At 42.5% G+C, this 16,309-nt stretch overlaps 2 protein-coding genes across 5 annotated transcripts in view; one reads left to right on the top strand and one right to left on the bottom strand.

The window, feature by feature from the left end:
• MXD4 (MAX dimerization protein 4) overlaps positions 1-1,667 on the top strand; it is an 89,150-nt gene extending 87,483 nt beyond the window's left edge. The window contains exon 6 of the mRNA XM_042458580.1: positions 910-1,667. Coding sequence (XP_042314514.1) covers positions 910-926 — 17 coding nt within the window. The 3' untranslated portion in view covers positions 927-1,667. The remainder of the gene's footprint in view (positions 1-909) is intronic.
• NAT8L (N-acetyltransferase 8 like) overlaps positions 1-16,309 on the bottom strand; it is a 110,863-nt gene that overhangs the window by 23,601 nt on the left and 70,953 nt on the right. The window contains exon 3 of one of the 4 annotated variants that reach the window (XM_042458575.1): positions 4,460-4,511. The exons of the other annotated variants lie outside the window; for them this stretch is intronic. Coding sequence (XP_042314509.1) covers positions 4,460-4,511 — 52 coding nt within the window. The remainder of the gene's footprint in view (positions 1-4,459; positions 4,512-16,309) is intronic. 4 annotated transcript variants of the gene reach the window in all.

The following is a 16,309-nucleotide window of genomic DNA, read 5'->3' as shown; positions in this document are numbered from 1 at the left end:
ACCTATCCTGGGGCTTTCTGGACAGGTTTCTTCAGAGGAGGTTGGCCGTTGCCATCCTCTGAGGCTGTTTTTGTGATTAATCACTATGCTTTAGTTATGTTCAATTTGTAACAATGAAGATATGATTCATAACAGTAGCAAAATTAAAGTTATAAAGTAGCAACAAAAATAATTTTATGGTTGGGGGTCACCACATGACGAACTGTATTAAAGGGTCACGGCATTAGAAAGGTTGGGAACCACTGGTCTAGAATGTGTGTCATTGCAATTCTAAGGTCACATGCACCCGCTCAGTTTTTCCTACCAGCCCACACTATACCTCTAGATTCCCCCCAGGTGCTCTTTTACTGGATAAAAGGAGTGAATTGTCTCTCTTGGAAGTCTCAAGAAGATTCATCAATTAAATTAATTATTTAAACTGGTTACAGCCCCCCTCCCCACACACACACACTGTTCGATAGCAAAACAAATAGCTGTTTTTCAAAACCAGGAGTGTAGAACAGGAATTTCCCATTTTGTTTCTTTAGTTTTCTATCAATTATGCCTAACAGAAAAACCTCTGGCTGGAACGGGAGTTTGATTTTCAAATCTATTGTCACACATTTGTACACATTAATCCAGTACTTTTTGGCTGAATTACAGGTCCACCATATACGGAAATATGAGCCTGTCTTATCAGAACACTTCCAACATGTCGGATAATGAGTTTTTATACATGTAAGATAGCTTTAGTGGGGATAAATGCCACCTATAAATCATTTTGTAGACATTTTCCTTAAGTTCTGCGAAGCCGTGTATTTCAGGTCTGTACTCCATAATTTCGTCCAACTATCGTATTCTAAACTATGTCCTATATTTTGTGCCCATTTTATCATTGAGTGTCTGATTATTTCCTCTTCTGTATCCCAGAATATGTGCCAGAATAATATATGCAAAACTGTGGAAAAATACTCGCATACCATCTGTAGATCAATGGCTTTTCAAACTGTATGAGATGGCAGAAATGGACAGATTAACGTGTTGGATGAAAAACAAGACAGAGGAACGCACCTACCAAGATTGGGACCACTTTTATGAATTTCGGAAGACAAGATGGAAAGACACTCCGACAAAAAGGGAATAGACACAGAGAAGTATGCAGAGATAAGTCAGTAAATGGCCAAATTTGTATAATAGCACTTGTTAAGAGAAATTTGTTTTGAATTGTTTTTTATATTAAGGTCTCATGAACATAAAAGATATAGGTTGTTAAAAAAATATAAAAGCAGAAACAATATGTGACAAAAAGAATGATTTAACAGGTATACTCAGGCTAAATAACAGTACTAGGCTAGGAGGTACATAAAAGATAGTTACAAGAACTATCTTACTTTTGTTGTTGTTACTTTATTAATAAAAAGAAAAGTTATAAGTTGAAGGAAACTGGAGATAAAAGATTACAGTTAAAGGTAAAACAACAAAGATATAAAAGGAAAAGTAAGTCTCAAGTAGATGGAAGCAGAAATTTATGTTTAAGTGTAATTTTAGTATATTGTGTCCAAAATGATATGGTAGTTGTTTTTGTAAAGTTGATATCTGTTATAGGAATGTATAAATGTGGTATGTGAAAATGTCTATATGTAACTGTGTAAATGTTGTGGAAACTGATAAAAATTATACACACACACACACACCAGGAGTGGAGGTTCAGGTTTTTTGGGGTAAATGGCCTTCAGAAGTTCCCAGGGCAGAAAAATTGGGCCCCAAACCAGCCAAATTGTCCACTGCTAGCTTTAGAAACTAATGTTCTGACTGCAGCTGGAAAAGCAGAACAAAAGAACACTGAAATAAAATGGAAATCATGTTGCTTCTCTGTTAGCTTGAAGCAAGCCTGCATTGCATACGTGGATACTTTTTCTCCTTGTGAAGAAACACATAAGAGAATGATTTGAATTAGTTAGTTTGGGCTGAATATACTTGACACTAACAGCCACGCATCCCTGTCACTGGACAACACAGGATGCACGGTGGCACTTCCACTGACAAGCATTTACCTCTGCTGGATGATGGCAAAGCCTAGAAAGAGATCAGCCATATTACAGTAACTAGACATTTTCACACATATAGACCTGCCTTGGACTTTTCACATTTTTATAGAATCACAGAATCATAAAATCTTAGTTGAAAGGGGCCTCTCTGCCATGCAGGAATTTTGTTGCATTATAACCTGGCACTGAAATAAATGCAATTGATATTGTTACCACTTGATATACACAAGATACTCAACACTATACAGATGGTAATGCTTTTACTGTGGCCTAAAATGTTGTAAATAGAAACAAATTGGCATTCATCTTTACCCCCTTTGATGTAACATATCTAATTGAACTGTAATGTCCCCCACTGCCTCAAAGGTCATTTATGCGCACTTAGGTACAATAGTGAAGGGATGCACTGGCTTAGTGGTTAAGTCACTGATTCAGATTATCGTAAGGTCAGAAGGTTGGCAGTTCGAGGCTCAAGTGCCAGGTGATGGGGGGGGGAGCTCCCGTCACTAGTCCCAGCATCTGCCAACCTAGCATTTCGAAAGCATGCAAATGGAAGTAGATAAACAGGTTCCACTTCCGTGGGAAGGTAACAATGTTTGGTGCAGTCATACTGGCCACAAGGCCACCAGAGCTGTCCTTGGACAACGCTGGCTCTTCGGCTTAGTTACAGAAATGAGCACCGCCCCCTACAGTCGGTTATGACTTAACATTCACTTCAAGGGAAACCTTTGCCTTTAGGTAGAATACCACTCTCCTGTGATCTCAAATTATAGGCACTTGTTTCTAATAGGACCCAAAGTCTACCTGAGACCATATCTAAAGAAACGGCACTATGAAGACCGAGGATGTATCAAAACAAACCCAGAATAAAGTTATGTGGAAGCACCAACCAGGACTGGAATGCATTAAAAAGTTCTCAAACTGTTAACATTCACCAGAATTGGAGACATCAAGAGCTGAGATATAAGAAAGTGTCCTTGGGACAGTTATTACCTAGATACCCCACAAAGCTGGGCTTTAAGTAAGAGTGCTGAGAGGAAAGTCATTGCTGAAACAAACCCACGTCAAAATCCATTTTAATTATTCACAAAGGCATGTGGGATACAACATTTTAAAAAATGACAAAGGGATCTTTGATCTGAAGAGACTAAAATTGAACTTTTTGGCCTTCCTGCAAACTGCCATGTGTGTCACAGAACTACAGGTGCATATTATCCATGGAACACCATCCCCACAATGAAGGGACTGGGAAACCTGTCATGATTGAGGAAAAGATGGATGGAGTCAAATACAGCGCAATACTGGAGGAAAACCAGCTTCTATCTTCAAGGGATTTAGGATTGGGGTGGAGAGTCATGTTCCAGCAGGACAATGACTCTAAACACATAGCCAAAATAAAAACAAGAATCTGGATGACTCAAAGCCCAGGCCTCAGTCTGACTGGCAATACTTGAAAGCTTCTGTTCACCACTGTGATCTCCCTGAATAACAAGTAAAATTTTGTCAAGAAGAATGGAAGGAAATTGCAGAATCCAGATGCATAAAGCTATCAAAGACTTGCACAAGAAGACTCACAGATATAATTGTTGCTAAAGGAACTTCTAACAAGTACTGCCCCATGTGTGTATGTTTGAACACTTATGCAACCAAAAAGTGCCAGTTTGCTTTGACTTATCTTTGCTGCTATAATAATAATAATAATAATAATAATAATAATAATAATAATAATAGATCTTCAGCCTTGTTAAGCTACAAACCCCAAAATTTCACAGGATGCTGCCATGGCAGTTAAAGTGGAATATAGTGCTTTAACAGTGTAGTGTAACAAGGGTCCAAGTGGTCCTAAGAACACCATGCCATGGTCAAGCATGGCAGTTTCAGCAACATATACTAGGGGATGCTCAGCCAAGAATAGTTAGAATTGAGTCAAAGATGGATGGAGACAAATACAGGACAATTCTGAAGGATAACCTGTTTCAGGCTGCAAGGGACCAAGGACTGTGGTGATGGTTTATCTTTATCTTTAGAGTCAGTGACTCTAAACACACAGCTGAAGTAACACTGGAATGATTGAAAAACAAGACCGGAAAGTTTTGGAATGGCTCAGTCAAAGCCCAGACCTCATCAAACAGTATGTCAAATAGTAACAATGCCAATTCCAGATTATAACAACAAAATATGAAAAAGTCAAAGCAAGAGTGAATACGTCTGCAGGGTACTGTAGAGCTTTGGTATCAAAAAGATACAAGTTTCACAGAAGATTATCAGAATGAACAAAGAACATTTAAAAAGTAGAAAAAGAAAAGAAGCCATGCTACCTCTGTTAGTTGCTCCTGGCCTTATCATCTTTAAATGTTTTCTGCCATCAATCAAAGTCATACCAACACTGACATGAGTTGACAACCACAACACAATTCATTTCACACACTTACCTTGGCTCTAATATCCAGTTTGTGCATGTTAATTCTCTTTTTTCTCCTGCATCTAAAAAGACAAAATAAATAAATAAACTGTGCTAACTTCAAAACTATACATCAGGCATCAGCATCCACTACCCTACTATTTTGATTCCTTCTTTTTCCCCTTCTGCTCCAGCCTGTTCATCACACTATTGATATTACGTCTTCAGACACACTACCTAAGCCCCCTTAAAAAATTCCAACATGCACCTACTGCAGTACTTAATTTCAAATTCATCCTCAACAGTCCCTTACATCAGTAATTCACTTTCAAACTTCCTACCTCCACCCTATTAACATGTGTGCTGCACAAAATCCGGTATACTTACCAAAGGTCAGCTGATGAATGCCTGTAGTATGCAGCAGAATGCTTCATATTTGTCCACCATCCAGGACACCCCACATGGCTGGAGGGTCTATGTCATGGATAATTAAAAGATCCATAGCATGTGTATGTGGGGAGTCACCATGAGGTTTGTTGCTGCTGCTACTTTTTTCTCCATCAGTACTATTGATGTCTGCAATCAAAGAAAGCCTCTCTATGCAACCAGTCTGATGTACAATGTCTAGGCACAAGATGTAACCTACTGAGGCATGCTAAGGTGTGAAATACCATTCATCATGCCTAACAATGGAACAATTAGGATTGAAAAAATTAAGCAAATACGTTATGAGACACAATTTATTCACAAAGCATGAAATGGAGAGGTTCTATCCAACTGTAACCAGGACAAAGAAAGCCTACCTTTGCAACCAATATTTGCATGCTTCAGGTATCCATGCTCTTTAATGGCACAGTTTGAAAATGATCCAAATTTCCATATAACTGTAATAACATGACCAGATCCCAAATCAAGCCACACTTTATCTTGAATAAGGGACTTAATGAAAAGTTATAATCTGGATATATTAGTTACAAAATACTTATATCTTATTAAGTATTAATTGCATAAAAATTCATAAGCAATCAAAACTGAATGACTTTCACATTAAGATATGCAACTACCTTCTTATGCTCCCTTTATTTTAATAATCAGTTGATGTCAGCTGGAAATCATACTTCTAATCCACATCTAAGATGTAACTTTGCTCAATTGTATAATGAAATTTGTTGTTGTGTTCCTTCAATTCATTTTCAAGTTATGGTGACCGTACGGCGAACCTATCACAGGGTTTTCTCGACAAGGTTTGCTCACAGGGGTTTTTGCTAGTGCCTTCCTGTGAGGCTGGGAGAGTGTGATTTGCCCAAAGTCACCCAGTGGGTTTCCATGCCTGAGCAGGAAATTGAACCCTAAAGTCATATTCCAACATTCAAACCTGAAATATGACAAAGCTTTGTCTTTCTCATTCATTGTTTCCCTACTGTACTAAGAATTCTTCCAAGTCTTGTGTGTTACTCCATGTAAATCCACGATCCAAATTAAGAAGGTTCTGAGTTCCAGAATCCTAGTTAATATTTTCATTATTATTTTATTGGTTTATATCCTGCATTTCTCCTGATATTGGGATTGAAGGCAAATGGTTATGAGTCTGATTATACATATGTCTGTGGATTGATTCAGTCAAGGAAGTCATGGCCCTGAGTTTGCCGGACCTGAACAGGGCAGCTGATAACTGGAATTTAAGTGGTCTCTCACTTAGAGGGTCACCATAAGCTGAAAGCAAGTTGGCAGCAAATAACATTTTTTTGTGAAGACTTAGTTCAGAATGGAGTGGGAGAAATAAGACTGAAGCAGATTTCTGATTCCTTAAAGTCCCAGGGTCATTTTTTGGGTATGAAACAATGTAATTTTCCCCAATATTGGGGTACCCAGACTTGAGGGACCCAATGGAGTGCCGTGAATAATCCAATTTGGCCAGGGTTTAGCAGGTGTTAGCCCTGCAAGGTTTGTGGGCAGCCACCCAAGGGATGAGCAAGTAAGTTTCTAGCCTCTATCTAGTTCATCTGCAATGAAGCCACTGAATCTCTTGAAGACATTAGGTTCTTTCTTAACTAAAAATTCAAAAAGCCCTCCCTCAAAGTGTTGGGTTGTTCCTCCTGGGCCATTTTATTTTCCTCTGAAAGAAGAGAGTTTTATTCTTTACGAGGATGGATTGGAGGTTTTTGCTGTTGTTTTTTGACATATTTATTGATATGTTTTCTTTTTTCTTTTTCCTCTAAACTTTCTTTTTCTGTTTGAGGAACTAGACTAGGAGGAATAGAGAAGGGAGGAAAGTACTACAGTTGGCCCTTGAAACTTGCTGGGGTTCTGTTCCAGCCCCCCCCCCCCCGGTGAGTTCCAAAAATTGTGCATATTCAAGTCCCATAGGTTGAATGGGGCACGTGTATGTGGGGTGCGCAGCATGGGCATGTGCCCCATTGATGTTAATGGCAGTCGTCACTCTGTGGATTTTCAAGTCCACGGATCTCAAGTCCGTGGACTTGGAGGTGCAACTATATAAGCTGATTTGTTGTTTTTGTTTTGCTTTGTTTGGAAGCAAATGCATTACTGTACCATGTGATAATTATTTTGTATTTACTTTTTTATTTTTTTCATTTTCTCTCCTTTTTTTGTTTCATGTTATTTTGAAAGGATATAACTGTATCATTTCTAGATTGTTTGGGTTTTTTTTTTTTTTTTTTGGCAGGGTGTGTGTTTGATCTGTGTTAAGTACAGACTGACTTCCATTTTAAGTGGCTTGGTGCCAATGCTATATACTGATAAAGAAGAACTGACTGGCTACATCCATGCTGCAGAAATAATCAATTCTGATACCCATTTAATTGCCATGGCTCAATGCTATGGAATGCTAGGATTTGCAGTTTTGTGAGATAATCAGTTTTCTCTGCCAGAGAGCTCTGATGTTACAATTAACTACAAATCCCAGAATTCTATAGCATTGAGCCATGTTAATTAAAGTAGTGTCAAACTGGATTATTTCTGCTGTGTGGATGCAGCCACTGAGTAGTTTTTTGCAGTCATGTGTCAGGAGTGATCTAATCCTGTCATGATATTGTGCTGTGGAATCCTGTTATGTTTAATGTGTTTGATCCAACTGTGACATATGCTATATTAATATGTATGGTTTCAACGGAAAGGGATGACTTTGTGGTTTTGGCTTTACAGAAACATGCTGTGGGATGACAAGAGCATAATAGGTTTACTTTAGATGGGCTAACTGATATGTGTGCTAACTGATATGCATTAGAAACAAACAAATTAGGAGGAATAGCTAATACCCCAGAGGTATTAATGGGGAAAGGTCTGGATGACATGCCATATGAGGAGAGACTTGGGGAGCTGGGTATGTTTAGCCTAGAGAAGAGAAGGTTAAGAGAAGTTTAAACCTGATAGGCTGATACTTTGTATAGGCCTGTTAGGTTGGTTGATATATGTATGCTTTGCTATGTCGTGTTGTATATAGCTATAGATTCAGGATGATGTGATACACTGTTCATTCTAGCTGATATGGGGTATGAAACTTGGTATGTGTTATCTTGGAGGGAACATAAAATTTCTTGTATGGGTAAACAAACAAGTAACCTATGATGTTGGATATATTTATGGTTATAAGGAAACAGAATACAGTGGATCCTTGTTATACGCTGGGGTTTGGTTCCAAGATCCCCCCGTGTATAACAAAATCTGTGTATGCTCAAGTCCCATTAAGTATAATGACATAGCAAAATGGTGTCCCTAATAAAAAATGGAACATCAAGGTAAATTTATACTTTTTTGGAACATTTTCAAACCGTGTATGCTTAAATCCGTGTATAAAAAATCTGTGTATAAGAAGGGCCGACTGTATGTGATACCTTTATATTTTAAACATGTTAACTACACAGTTTAGAACAGCTTCAGATAGAGGGCTTGTATAATTATTAGCTTTTGCTGGAAATTTGGTAAAGGAATGAGTTGGGGATCATTTCCTGGTCAAGGCTGAACTAAGAGCCACAGTCTGCCCTGTCGGGGGTGGAGGACCCATTAGAATGGTCCGCCCTCGAAGGTTAATGGAACCAATTGGATTCCAGAAAGCCTTAGAGGGTTCCTTGGTTGGTAATACCGATGATTCTGTCGAAGCTTTGGTTAATACCTGGAACACCGATATCGCCAAGGCCATCAACACAATTGCTCCCAATCATCCTTTCCAACCCACTCCTAATCGTAAATCATGGTATACGGAAGACCTGAGGAAAATGAAACGGGCTGGACAATGACTAGAGCGTGACTGGCGTGACACTCGACTCTTATCTGACAGAACTCTTCATGGGAAATTTCTTCGTTCCTATAGAGAGGCGATACAGGCAGCGCAGAGATCTTTCTCCTCTGCACGTATTGCATCTGCGGAGTCCCGTCCAGCAGAGCTGTTTAGGGTGGCAAGGGAACTGACACAGGTTCCACTTGTGCAGAACCCTTTACTTAACCCGACAACGGCCTGCTGTGATGCTTTTAACAATTACTTCGCAGATAAAATCTCTCAGATAAGAGCCGACCTGGATGCCGGGATTGCAGCAGAATCGACTGATGAGGTGTCCAGTAAACCCGTTATTGAAGTTAAACTGGGTCGGTTTGAGTTTGTGAGTACCGATGACGTGGACAAGATCCTTGGAAATGTGAAGAAGATGACATGTCCCCTTGATCATGGCTGGCCATCCAGGGGGGTGATGATTGATGGCATTTCTTAGAGATGTCATCAATGCATCCCTTAGGGAAGGTTGTGTTCCAACTTGCTTAAAGGAGGCGGTTGTTAGACCGCTCCTGAAAAAACCTTCCCTGGACTCCCTGGATATGAAGAACTACAGACCTGTATCCCATCTGCCATTTTTGAGCAAGGTGATCGAGAGGGCTGTTGCCCTTCAACTCCAAGTCATCTTGGATGAAACCGATCTAGACCCATTTCAAACTGGCTTCAGGACAGGATATGGGGTGGAGACTGCCATGGTTGCTCTGGCTGACGATCTTCGTCTAGGCATTCACAGAGGAAGCGTGACCCTGTTGGTGCTCCTAGACCTCTCAGCGGCCTTCGACACAATAGATCATGACATCCTCTTGGAACGCCTGGGAGAGTTAGAAATCGGTGGCACTGCACTCCAGTGGTTCCGGTCCTTCCTTTTGGGTAGATTCCAGAGGGTGATGCTTGGGGAGAGTTGCTCCTCAAAAACGGAGCTTAAATGTGGCGTCCCTCAAGGCGCCATACTGTCCCCGATGCTATTCAACATTTATATGAAGCCGCTGGGAGAAATCATTCGCAGACATGGAGCAGGGTGTTATCAGTATGCGGATGACACCCAAATATATTTCTCCATGTCCCGATCAGCAGCTACGACAACAGATGGCATTTCTCCCCTCAATCAGTGTCTTGAAGCGGTAATGGGCTGCATGAGGAAAAACCAACTCAGGCTGAATCCAGACAAAATGGAGGTACTTACAGTAGGGGCCCCCAAACCAGGTATAGGGTTGCAACCTCCAGTCCTAGATGGGGTCACGCTCTCCACAAAGGACTGTGTTCGCAGTCTGGGGGTGCTCGTAGATCCATCGCTTCACATGACGAACCAAATGAATGCAACGATCAGGAGCGCCTGCTATCAGCTCCGGCCGATACGCCAGCTGCGCCCTTTCCTGGAAGTAAAGGACCTAGAAACTGTTGTACATTCACTGGTAACCTCATGACTTGATTTCTGTAACGCGCTCTATATGGGACTACCCTTGTGCCTAGTCCGGAAACTTCAACTAGTGCAAAATATGGCAGCCAGGCTGCTTGCTGGAAAAACTAGGAGTGACCGAATAACACCCATCCTAAAATCTCTTCACTGGCTGCCTATTAGTTTTCGGGCACAGTACAAGGTGTTGGTTATAACCTTTAAAGCCCTACATGGCTTGTGTCCAACCTATTTGAGGGATCGCCTGCTTCCATATAATCCGCCCCGCACCCTCAGATCCTCTGGGAGGAATCTATTGCAGCCTTTAAAAACCAGACTAACTGCTACCTCCCAGAGGGCCTTCTCTGCAATTGCTCCCAAACTATGGAACAGTCTGCCAGACAAGATCTGTCAAATTGCCAGCTTAGACAGCTTTAAATAAGGTGTCGAGACGGATCTCTTCCGGCAGGCCTTTCCTGATTAAAGTGCCCAGCCACAGAATGACTGCCCCCATATCATGTATTAGCCAACCACTCTGTCCTTGTTATATTTTTATTGTGTTTTTTAATTGTGTTTTTAATAGATATTTTAATTGTAATTTGTTTAATCCTGTTTTAAGGGGGGAATTTGGGATACAATGCTGTAAATGTGGATATTTTAATATGTTGTGAGCCGCTTTGATTGTCTAGTTACAGAAAAGCAGGATAAAAATAAAAGTTTTATTTATTATTATTTATTATTGATTTCTGTAGGCCTCTATTATTTCCTTCTGCAATGGTTACAAAAACTAAACAAGTTGAACATGAGTCAAAAGTGTGATGCAGCAGCTAAAAAAGCCAATGTGATTCTAGGATGCATCAATAGAAGTACAATATCTAGACCAAGGGAAGTAATAGTGTCACTCTACTCTGCTTTGGTAAGGAACAAGCTGGGGTACGTCCAGAGGAGGGCAACCAAAAGGTGGAACAGCCTGATGGTAAGAGCTGTTCAACAGTGGAACACACTCCGTCAGAGAGTGGTGGAGTCTCCTTCTTTGGAGGTTTTTAAACAGAGGCTATATGGTCAACTGTCCAGGATGCTTTGGCAGGGGGTTGAACTGGATGGCCCTTGTGGTCTCTTCCAACTTTGTGATTCTATGAAAGAATTATATAAATGTTTTAATTGGGAGGAGGACCAATTGGACAGTGAGACTGACTGTGTGTATTGAGTCAGTTTGTCTTTTGCAAGGAAAAGGAATCTTCCCAGAGATATCATCATCCAATGTGTTAAAAACAATTTTAGAGATTATATATTAGAAGTTCATTACACTAAAGGCAGTAAGTGAAAAATTTAAATTTTATAAGAAATTTAAAATATAATATTGCACATGAATATTTGAATGCTACGTAAATTGGTGCCTTTGGGGGACAAAATGACAAGTATTCAGAAGGGGAAAATGTTTTAAAGATTCAAGGGCAATTAGAGTAGGAATTTTTTTTACATTGTAGAATAATTACAATTAGTGGACACCCGGAAAATCAAAGATAGTGATAAGAAAGATTTTATCTTTTTACCTATACTCATATGTATTTGTAATACGCATCATCAAGAACTGACATGATTTGGATTTCTAGAAATCTAACAAAATTATTAGGAAAAGCAGAAATTTTGGCCAAACAATTTTCAGATTAAAAGGGAGATCTCAAACTTATAATTGGTGGTTAAATGATGTATTATTACCTGGACAGGAAGTGATAAAGGAGTGTAAATTAAAACTTAAGTAATCCTTTGAGTTAAATCTAGATAAAGACTTAAAATAATTTTACTATATAGGATGCTAATAAAGCAGTGATTGGAGGAAATGAATGCTCTATGGTAGGGGTGGTAGGCAACCTTTTTGAGCCGGGGGCCGGGTTGCTGTCCCTCAGACAACTGGGGGGCTGCATGCCGAGGGTGGAGCTTCCACCCTCCGGGGCGGAGCCTCCACCCCCCAGGGTCCAGGCCTCCTCTTCTTTGCCGGCCCCTGATGAGGCCCCAGGCCCTGTCAGAGGCCGGGTAAGAGCCAGCAGGGGCCGCCAGCGCAGGAGGCCTCCCCCTTTTTGCCGGCCCCTGACAGGGCCCCAGGCCCCGTCAGAGGCCAGCAAAAAAGCCAGCGGGAGCGCCAGCGCTGGAGGCCTCCTCCTCTTTGCCAGCCCTTTTGCCGTCGCCTGCTGCCGCTGCCAGAGCCCCCCTGGAGGGCCCCAGCGACGGCAGCAGGCCTCCCAGAGGCCCGCTGCTGCTGTTGGAGCCCTGTTCGAGGGCTCTGGCAGCCGCAGCGGGCCTCGGCGAAGTCTCTCTCACGCAACCTTTCTTCTGGTCGCGCGAGACTTTGCCTCTAGGCCGCTGCCATTTTGTTTTCCAAAATGGCGGCAAAGTCTCACGCAACCTCAGGGAAGGTCGCGCGAGACTTCACCGCCATTTTGGAAAACAAAATGGCGGCCCCCGGGAGCCGGGAAGAGCCACAATCGGCGACGGCCGGGGAAGCAGGGACAGGCGGAAAGGCCTCCGCTGGCCGCATCCAGCCCGCGGGCCGCCACCCCCTGCTCTATGGTGACATAAGAGAAAACCGGGGGGCGCCAGCGCTGGAGACCTCCTCCTCTTTGCTGGCCCTTTTGCCGTCGCCCACTGCCACCGCCAGAGCCCCCCTGGAGGGCCCCAGCGAAGGCAGCGGGCCTCCCAGAGGCCTGCTGCCGCCAGCGGAGCCCTGCTGGAGGGCCACTGCGACAGCATCGGGCCTCCCAGAGGCCCGCTGCTGCCGTCGAAGCCCTGTTTGAGGGCTCCTGCTGCCGCAGCAGGCCTCAGCGAAGTCTCGCGCGCCCTTTCTTGTGGTCACACGAGACTTCGCCTCTAGGGCGCCACCATTTTGTTTTCCAAAATGGCGGCGAAGTCTCGCGCAACCTCAGGGAAGGTCACGCGAGACTTCGCTGCCATTTTGAAAAAATGGCGGCCCCGGGAGCCGGGAAGAGCCGCAATTGGCAGCGGCTGGGGAAGGCAGGGGCCGGCGGAAAGGCCTCTGCGGGCCGCATCCAGCCCGCGGGCCAGGGTTTGCCGACCCCTGCTCTAAGGTGACATAAGAGAAAACAGAGGATGAACAAGATCTTTGATCAAAATCTAAAGAACAAAATTTAATTAAAGCAGCTACTAATAAGAAGATTAAAATCAGATAAAACTCCTACAAAACCAGTTAACAATGATGATGTCAGAGTAAATTAAGAAAAAAAAATGACACGAAACACACCAGAAAGGTTGAATGTCTAAATAAGCCAGACAAATGGCTGTCTTATAGTGGATTGAGTTTGGACCAGGGTTTCATTTCCAGCTTAGCTATGAAACCCACTGGATCTTGGTCAAGTCACATGCTCTCAGCCTCAGGGGAAGGCAAAAGCAAATCTCCTCTAAACAAATCTTGCTAAGAAAACCTTATGATAGGTACACCTTAAGGTACCATAAGTCAGAAATTATTTAAAGGCACATAAGATATCCTCCTTTCCAACACATTTTGTTAAAGATCAAAAGCTGTGGACTGAACGCAAAACACTCAGAAGAAGAAAAAATCATGTATATCTACTAAACCTTAGATGTAAAAAATTCTCTGGAGTTAGGGGTGAATAATGAGGTGGGCCATATTTACTGATGATATGTCATTATTTAGGGCTCGAAAACAAAAACAAATTAGGAACCTCATGTTTCTGACAATATGAAGGCACAGCACCACAACAAAAAAAATAAATTATTACTTAAATCTGAAAGTTGAAATTTGGCCATCCAGACTCTGTTTAAAAATCTCCAAAACCACACTCCAATGGAGCATGTTTCACTGCTGAACAGCTCTTACTGTCAGGAGGTTCTTCCTAATGTTGAAGTGGAATCTCTTTTCCTGTAGTTTGAATCCATTGTTCCATGTCCTATTCTCTGGAGCAGCAGAAGACAAGCTTGCTTACTTGCTTATTACTTGCTTGATGTAGCATTATTATCCTTTTTCCATAGATGTTGTTGCTGCTGCGTGTCTTCAGTTCATTTTCAACTTATGGCAACCCTAAAGCAATCCTATTCTAGGGTTTTCTGGGGCTCAGAGTGTGTGACTCACTTAAGGTCACCCAGTGGGTTTCCATGGCCAAGTGGGGAATTGAACCATGGTCTCCAGAGCCCAAGCCTCAAACCAGTATGGCATGCTGGCTCTTTCCTTAGATGCCACCCCCCACCCCAACAAAGTTTCATTTTATGATGTGTTGTTAGCATTCTCCCACTTCCCTATGTGTGTGTGTGGGGGGGGGGGGAGAGCCATCCCCATTCTTTCACCTTCTTTCCCTACAACCACAACTCCTGCTATCATCTTCTCAACCTTCCACTGCTGTGGATCTCTTGGCTGAGGGAGCCAGTCACAGGAAAAGAAGGGGGTGAGCTCATGGCCCTTCCATCCCCTCCTGCTGCCTCGCTTGCCCAGTCACCCAGATGCCTCCCAGCACCAGGTGACACCAACACTTTTGATGCCATTACAAAGTTGTTCAGTCGCCTGGGATTGCTTGGCACTGTGTGGGAAAGTATAAGGCCCTTGGGAAGGGAGAGTGAGATGTTTTGTTTTTGTTCATGTGCTCTCCCTGATCACATAGTCTAAGGAGTGAGGTTTTTGCTGAGTACAGTTGGCCCTTCTTATACACGGATTTTTTATACACGGATTTAAGCATACACGGTTTGAAAATGTTCCAAAAAAGTATAAATTTACCTTGATGTTCCATTTTTTATTAGGGACACCATTTTGCTATGTCATTATACTTAATGGGACTTGAGCATACACGGATTTTGTTATACACGGGGGATATTGGAACCAAACCCCAGCGTATAACAAGGATCCACTGTAATTGACCTGCTTGGGGTGGAGCTAGCAGCCAGTAGTTCTATATAACTGCTGCCCCAGTCTTTTGAAGTTAATTTTTGAGGCTAATGCAGAAGGTGAGTTGTATTGGGGGGTGTCGGGTGTCACCCTTGACACTGACTGGTTTTCTTTTATGGCATGGGAGGGGCTTCTGCTGAATAACTGACTTGCTTGAGAGTGGAGTTAGCAACCAGTAGCTCTATATAACTGCTACCACAGTCTCTCAAGCTCAGTTTCTGATGTGTAACAGTGTGCCTTATAGACATATCAGTAAGACTTCTACTAATAGGCAAGGCCGACAGGGATTTTGCATGGGTGTTCAGCAGGGCAGTTTTAGGGAGGAGGCCAAGAGATCACTTTTAGTATCTAAAGACAGCTAAATATGGAATGTGAGGGAGCTGCTGATGTCACCTAAAACATCTGAAGTATGCTTATGTTCTTGCCAGAGGATGTGAATAGCAACACCTGCACCTAGTGCAAGTTGGTTGCCCTGTTGGAAGAGAAGGCCCAGCAACATGAGACCTGGTTATTCACTCATCAGCATATGTGGGTGCATGAGATTTTCTTGGACACAGCAGAGCAAATTGTCCTAAATGAGCAACACACAGGGGATCTCTCTGAGGAGGAGGTCAGTTCCCAAACACAGGAGGTAGACATTTGGATGAATGTGACACATAGAAGTAGAAGGGCCAGGGATAGTTCTGTGAGTTTGGAGCTACAGAAGCAATGCAAAGCTCTCTCCCTTATCAGTGATGATGCAGAACAGCAACAAGATCAACATTGCCAGTCTTCAGAGAAGGTGCAAGTGACCATGGAAGGTTCAGCACAGGAAATGGTCTCTGCCAATCTTCATAGGAGACGTGTGGTATTGGTAGGAGGCTCTCTGATGAGGGGAACTAGAAGCCGTCAGTTGCGAGCCTGACAAAATGACTTAGGAGGTGTGCTGTCTCCCCGGGGCAAAAATCTGTGATGTAACAGAGAGGCTGACAGAACTTTTAAATCTCACTGACCAATACTGCTTCCTTCTGGGGAATATGAAGGACCTGGATGCATAGGTTGTCATTTCGTTTTTCCTTCCAGGAAGGAAGAGAAGAACTGTTGAGATGAAAATCTGGTGCCACAGATGATGTCACTGGGAAAAAATTGGCTTCTTGGACCATGGTTTCATGAACATGGAATTCTTGGAAGGGATGTGTTGCATCTCACCACAGTGGGCAGGAACATTTTTACTAAGAGCCTGAAAAATCGGATCAGGAGTGTCATGTACTGGCTAACATGTAGTGTACTGGTGAACCTCAGTTCAGAAACACAA

Source organism: Sceloporus undulatus, chromosome 3, assembly GCF_019175285.1.
Source record: "Sceloporus undulatus isolate JIND9_A2432 ecotype Alabama chromosome 3, SceUnd_v1.1, whole genome shotgun sequence".
NCBI classification, from domain to species: domain Eukaryota; kingdom Metazoa; phylum Chordata; class Lepidosauria; order Squamata; family Phrynosomatidae; genus Sceloporus; species Sceloporus undulatus.
This window is presented reverse-complemented; position numbering and strand designations above follow the sequence as displayed.